General features: G+C 54.2%; 1 protein-coding gene across 2 annotated transcripts; it reads right to left on the bottom strand.

The window, feature by feature from the left end:
• Positions 1-1,404: 1,404 nt before the first annotated feature.
• Positions 1,405-5,847, bottom strand: BCKDK (branched chain keto acid dehydrogenase kinase). Of its 2 annotated transcripts, XM_049638686.1 has the most exons (12): positions 5,720-5,845; positions 4,758-5,141; positions 4,567-4,635; positions 4,365-4,475; positions 4,002-4,049; positions 3,802-3,921; positions 3,622-3,720; positions 3,356-3,429; positions 2,909-3,037; positions 2,728-2,817; positions 2,104-2,262; positions 1,405-2,013 (listed from the first exon to the last, which is right to left on the bottom strand). In XM_049638686.1, exons 2-12 carry the CDS (start codon positions 4,950-4,952, stop codon positions 1,869-1,871), a joined length of 1,239 nt encoding a protein of 412 aa, XP_049494643.1. In that variant the 5' UTR covers positions 4,953-5,141; positions 5,720-5,845; the 3' UTR covers positions 1,405-1,868. The 2 variants fall into 2 exon arrangements, with proteins under 2 accessions (XP_049494643.1, XP_049494644.1); XM_049638687.1 differs by lacking the exon at positions 2,104-2,262 and having other exon boundaries at positions 1,406-2,013; positions 5,720-5,847.
• Between the last annotated feature and the right edge of the window lie 429 nt (positions 5,848-6,276).

Here is a 6,276-nt window from a genome sequence, read left to right as displayed (position 1 = left end):
AAGTGCTCGTAACTCGGCTTTGGGGAAATTAAAGAATTGGAGGTGGGCAATGAATGCCAAGTGTCTGGCTGCATAAGAATATGAAGAAATAAGTTAGGCAAGACAAGATTAAAATTGTAATGCCTTCTCCCACTCCCCATCTTCAAGATTGTCACTCTATCCACCTAAGGTTCTGGTGCCTCACTTTTGACTTCACCCAACATCTTGCAGGGATGCTCTCCTTTCTAGTTCAGGATTAACCTAGGGTTTATAAATCCCTGATCCAGGTTACTGTACCAACCTCCTCACTATTCTCCTTCTAATCCTCCTTCTACTGTGCAAATCTGTTATTTCTAGAACTATGGAGATGCTTCACCCCAGATCCTCTGGAATCTCTTTTTGTTGCCTCTTCAGATCCAGATTACCTTTGATTGATGTGCTTTCAAAAGCCAGAAGCTCTTTGTCAAATTATCCCTTGGACTAATAGAGCTGTGTTGCCTTAAAAAGCTGAAAAGGAAAGTTTTCAGTTTGGATGTTTAAGTACCTACCCACCCCTACTTCCCAACGTAGACATTAACCGATGATTGTCAAGTAAAGGAATCCATCAATGACTGTGGAACTTAGCTCTCTTGCCTCAATTCTAAGGCAAAACTTACTAGCTCTGGACTTTTGCCTGAGATGACATCCTTGTTTGGTTTCCTGCCCTTCCCTTTCCTGCTTCCCCTACTCCCTAACCAGAGCACTTTCTCAACAAATCACATGGACACAAACCCTCCTTTCAGCATCTGCTTCTACGAAATCCAAGTGGAAACATCCCTTCCTAGCTTAAAATCTGTCCATGGATCACTGCTGCCTGCAGTAAAAAGCCCATGCTTCTTGGCTGTACTCCAGCCTGACCCCCTGCACTGCAGTCAGCAGGATTTTCAGTCTGGTAAGTCACTGTGGTTTCCACCACCTGGCATTTGACCTCCAGATACAATTCCTGTCTCCCCTCAATCCCCCACCTCCATCACTAGTCCCACCAAAGCAGACTTTCAGGCCTGTCTTCCCCTCCCCTGGGTCCCACCTGCTCTCTAGAGCCCTTTCCTTTAGCCCTCCCTACCAATGCCCCACTGTCCCTTGGCACCTGCCAGGGTATAATCTTGTGTGTTCCTTTTCCTTGGCAGAAGCAGGCACAGCTGGCAGGCAGTATTTTTAACCTTACTCAGGCTCAGGAATCAGGTGGCTCAGGTTGCCCAGTCTGGTGACCTTCACTTCCAGAACCTGTGACTGCCAGGAAGGGAAGAGTCAGAACTGAGGCCTGAAGCTGGGCCAAGTTGGGCCTTCAAAATTATCTGGGACCCAGAAACATTTGTTAAGTGAAATGAATGAAAGGTCTTTACACAAACTGCCAGAGCCATCCCAACTCCCGCCAAACCAAATGTGCAAGAGATTTGGGGGCAATTCTATACATAGCCTGCCGGGCTGTCAGGACAGTTAGAGACTAGGACATGAGCTAATTAAACCCAAGGGCCCAGGGAACCAGAATAGGGTGGAAACCAAAGCTCACCTGCGCTCCCCACACACGGGGCCCAAGAGGGCATTCAAAATGTGAACTTTAATAACAAACAGCAGTCAAGGTAGGGGTTCCCCAGGAACAAGAATAACGGAGCTGGTGCTGGAGGCCTCAAGGGTCCCCACTTCCTCTCCTCCAAGGCCTGGAGGCAGGGAGGCAGCGGACCTCTGTAGAGGAGGGGCAGCACCGGGCTCCATGTAATTCCATATATTTGGGGCCCTAAGACCCCAGATGCAGCAGCATGTGGAGCAAGGTTGTACCCTGCCTCACCCAGAAGGTCCTGGCAGGGTGTGCAGCCCGGGCCAGGCAGGCAAGCAGGCCAAGGGCTGTGGGGTCAGATGCGGAAGCTTTCCTCTCGGCCATCGATGTGACGGAGCCGCAAGTAGACATCTGTGCCAATGCCCTGCAGAGACTGCAGCCGAAGGGAACCACCGAGGTACTCTGCATAGGCCCGTGAGGTTGGCAGCCCAAAGCCGAAGCTAGAATGGATGGGGGACAGGAGAGAGGCTTCAGAGGCTTGAGTCTCCCGGGGACCCCCACCCTCCCATTGTGGCCAGGTGGGGCCTCACCCGTGCATGGGCCCTGACTGGCCACCACTGTGCATGTCCAGGTGGCCAAAAAGGGGGCTGATCCGGGGGTCCTGGGTGCTGGCCTCAGCTGTAGTGAAGTGGTAGTCCATAACCCGATCCAGGTCTTTGTGAGCGATTCCCCCGCCCCGGTCTGAAATCCTGGCAGGATGTTGATAACATGGGCTTGGCTCAGCTTTGGTGGGGGCTCACTACCTCCCAAGCAAATAGTGCTAAGTCAGCCTTCCTGCCCCCTCCACCCAAAGATGGAATGTAGTCCACCTGGACCCTCGGGCATTATTTTTCATAAGTGATATCCTTCCATCCTCACTTCTGCTGAGCCACTGGTTGCTTGTACCTTCTCACAGGATTTTACATTTATTCTCAAGCCAGCATCATGGACTGGTTACTCCTGACTCCTCAGTCCAGGCCTTTCAGTTGCTGACAAGCACAGAGCCCTGGAAACCAGCTGACCCCAGATCCATTCATATCCAGCTCATGGCATTCTCAGAAACAAAGAGTATCTTGTCTCACGGCGGGGCAGGTATGGCTCAAGGTCATAGAGCAAGTCAGAAACAGTGCCTGGAACCCCCATATATCCCGGCTCAACTCCCACTCAGGGCAAACCTGATGACGAGATCGATATCATTGTTGGCGATGGTAATGACCACATCTGGGACATTGTAGGGAGTATCTAGGTGACTCTCCATCGTAGCTCTATGCAGGGAAGAAAGATCAGTAGGTAGTGGTACCCCAGCTTCACCCCTGTTCCTGTCTTGCCCCCTTCCAACATATCCAGCCAGCCCACCTCATGGCATTCTTGAGGAGCTCAGGCAGGATGTAGTCCAGTGGCATAGGGATGAAGGGGAAACGGGCAGCCACATGTCCATTGATGCGGACGCGGGGGGCATTGCCATACTTGTGCTCACACAGGCGTCTGTAGGTAGGAGCAAGGGTTCAGACCTAGACCAGTGATTCTCAGATGGAGGAATTTCTGCCCCCACCACCCCTAGAGAAATTTTGCAATTTCTAGAGACATTTTTGCTTGCCACAGCTAGGAGTTGTATTAAGTAAAAGCCAGGCACCCTTCTAAAGATCCTAACAAGCATGAGACACCTCCTAAGAATTATCTGACCCAAAATGTTAACTGTGCCACATTTGAGAAAGCCTGCCCTAGACCATGCCCTAGGCAAGGGCTCAGACCCAAGCCTTCTGGGCTGGAAGATATCCACCCCCTTAGCTGTTCTAGCCTCACCTGGCAAAGTCCACCCACTTTTCAATAATCTTCTTTGGCGACAGGCGAGTGCAGATGATGCCAACAAAGTCGGGCTGGCAGGAGAAAGAAGTCAAGACTAAGCAGCACCTTGACCCACACCTTGGCCACCAAATGCCTGCAATCTTTGGACCTCTGAAGCAGCCCCAAACCTCTCCCCAGGCCCTTGGCCCAGTCCCCAGCCCAAGGGGGCCCCTGGCTCAGTCCCCTCTGCCCCACCTGATAGGTCTCAGATCCCAGCACCCCACCTTGTCCTCATGCAGCGCCAGATGATGTGTGGCCAACATACGGATCCCAAGCCTTGAAGTCAGTGTCTTGTCCAAGAAGTAGCGGACAAGCTTCTCATCCTGTAAAGAGTGGAGTCTCAGAACTCTGTACCTTTCCCAGGCCCCCCAGTAGGCTTGGGTGCCCACTGTGCTGCCCCTAACCTCTATGTGCTTCCGGCTCTCACGAAGGCCCTCAGCCAAGAGGGTCACCACATCCTTGTGGTCGTCCAGCAGCTGTCGCACCAGCTGGCAGTACCGGGCCTCGTCCGCCTGGTCCTTGATCTATAGGCCACAGAGTCATAAGCATGGATGTTCCAGCCCTGACCTCTCAGCCCCTCACCTTACCCCGGCCCAGCCCTCACCGGAGGGAAGTCTGTCAGCTTCTGGAAGGCACGGATGTACAACTCGTGCTGCAAGGAAGAGGTGTGGGAATTCACAGGGATGTTGTGGGCACTGGGTAGAGAGCAGCCACCCATGCTTACCCATGGGGATTGCCATCCACCCCAATTCACTTGGTTTAAACCCCCATCATGGCCTTTTAAGCCTCCATGAATATTCAACTTTGGCCTCTGAAGGCTTGGATCTGAGTCTTCTATGGCCCTGAAACCTTTTGGCAGACAAGCCTCTGCCACTCTAGTCCCATCTCCCAATATGCCCCTTGGGCAGTGGGCACAATGATCTAAAGTTCCCTCTAGAGAAACCCATGCCCCCTGAGACCACCTTACCACGTGTAATATGGTGGGGTTGCAGCCAATGATAAAAGGAAGGCTACGAAAACCTTTGATGCGGTGAGCGATCCTCACTGGCAACTCTTGCTGCAAATACCGGGCACTTTTCTAGAAAAGAAGAGGGAAGTCAGGGCCAGGACATGAGTGGCTGGGCCAGAGCTCCAGGGACCAAGAGGGAAATAGGGTGCAGAAATCTTACCAGGAGGTGGCTGCCGTCCTGAGAGCGGCCTGAATAGAGCATCATGGTTGGAGTGAGGCGGACTGAGGGCTGGAGGGGGCAGATGGGCTTTGAGCACTGGATCTGCAACACCCCACCCCCACCACATTAGCTCCACCCCTTCCCTGGACACCCGTTCCAGCTCCGGACCCGGCCTCTTGCCAGCTGCGCACCTTCTCCGCTGCCACATCGATGGCCGACTGATTGTAAAAGGAGGTGACAGTCTTGGAGCGCTCCCGTGCCATCTCCACGTGGTGCGTATCGGTGGCTGATGTGGAGCGGGCCCGGAGCGACAGTGCAGGCCCCAGTAAGGGCCGGAGTGGAGGTCCGCTCCGGGGACCACTCCCCAGCACGGACGCCAATATCATCGTTCTGCTCTGCTCCTTTGTTTCTTTGTCGGACTAGGCGGCTGCTAGGGGCAGAGGACCAGATACAAGGACACAACCCCGAAATGGGGCAGGGGGTGTGTGTGGATCCGCAGGGTCTCTTCTCTGACTTCAGGGGCGACAGCAGGTCAAGGATGCTGACAAGCTCAGTCCCCAGGGAACAGTTCCCATCTGTCAGGGAAAGGGAAGGGGTAGTTGTAAAGATCCTAATCCAGACAACCGGCACCATCTCTCCACGTGGGCACTGGTATCATCAGACCTGGGCAATCTCTGCCCACCCATTCAACCACCTCCCAAACACATACAGGCCGAGCCTGTAAACCTTGTTTTCCGAGGCAATTCTTCAACTTGAGGCTCTATCTGGTGTTTGGAGGGTTGGAGACCCTCAGACTCGTCCAGCCCGAAAACAACGCCCCGCTCCCTATGGTCCTGGGGACCCCCGTTCAGGGGGCGGGGTTGACCCCTACTGAGCGTCTTCAGACTGAGCGTCTTCAGACCTGGACCCCTCGAGTGTGGTCTGCGTATGTGTGGCACACAGTATGGTCCCCCCAACTGCCCCAAAGTAGCGGCCTGGGAGTCGCCGTCTGGGTTTCCCCTCCGCAGGGTCACTTGGTTCGGCCCGTATCCCCCCTATATGGTAGATGCCATCCCGGTCCACGCGCACTCCACAGCCCAGCTCAATGGCGGAGGCTACGAGCGCGCGCCGCCAAGCCCCTGCAGGCAGGGTTGGCGCGGGTTGCTCCACTTACCGCGGTGCCAGGGCCAGGGCCAGGGCCAGGGCCAGGGCCGAGGTCCGAGCGAAACGGCCCAACAGTCCACCGGCCGGGCTAGCCGAGCCGCCTGCGCCCTCTGCCGCTGTGACGTCGCGTGGGCTTTGGGGGCCCGGTGCCTCCTGGGAGTTGTAGTTTGGAGCCAGCCCATACCGGCTACACCCGTGCTCCTGGACCCCCAAATAAATTCCACGGCTCCCTCCACAGGTCTCTCGGAGTTATTTGTGGTCGCCCTGGGTCTCTCTTTCCTGCTTTATAAAATGGGGTTTCTGGGAGTGAAATGGGAGAGGGCGGGAAGATCCTTAGATGCAAAACACACAGACCAAATTCTACCTGGGTTCTTTCCCTGCTGTCCCAACCTTCTCCTTCCATCTCTTGACTCATTTATGGAAAATCAAACTGCTGGTTCAAACCCCAGCCCAGCACTTACTAGCTGGGACAACTTACTTGAACTGCTCAATGGTCTAGTTTCCATGTTGGTATAATGAGGATGTATCAACCTTGGGGTTGTCGTGTGGATGGATATGTGAGTTTAT

The sequence above is a fragment of the Panthera uncia genome, chromosome E3 (assembly GCF_023721935.1).
Source record: "Panthera uncia isolate 11264 chromosome E3, Puncia_PCG_1.0, whole genome shotgun sequence".
NCBI lineage: Eukaryota > Metazoa > Chordata > Mammalia > Carnivora > Felidae > Panthera > Panthera uncia.
The sequence above is the reverse complement of the archived record's forward strand: the minus strand, read 5'-3'. Positions and strand labels throughout refer to the sequence as shown.

What these genes read in the sequence shown, in the direction of transcription:
- BCKDK (XM_049638686.1), bottom strand. Translation starts at nt 4,952, where the DNA reads ATGATATTGGCGTCCGTGCTGGGGAGTGGTCCCCGGAGCGGACCTCCA. An exon ending in AAGTGGGTGGACTTTGCCAG is followed by an intron (nt 3,038 to 3,355) that starts GTGAGGCTAGAA and finishes TCCTACCTACAG; the next exon opens with ACGCCTGTGTGAGCACAAGT. An exon ending in CAGTCAGGGCCCATGCACGG is followed by an intron (nt 2,014 to 2,103) that starts GTGAGGCCCCAC and finishes CATCCATTCTAG; the next exon opens with CTTCGGCTTTGGGCTGCCAA.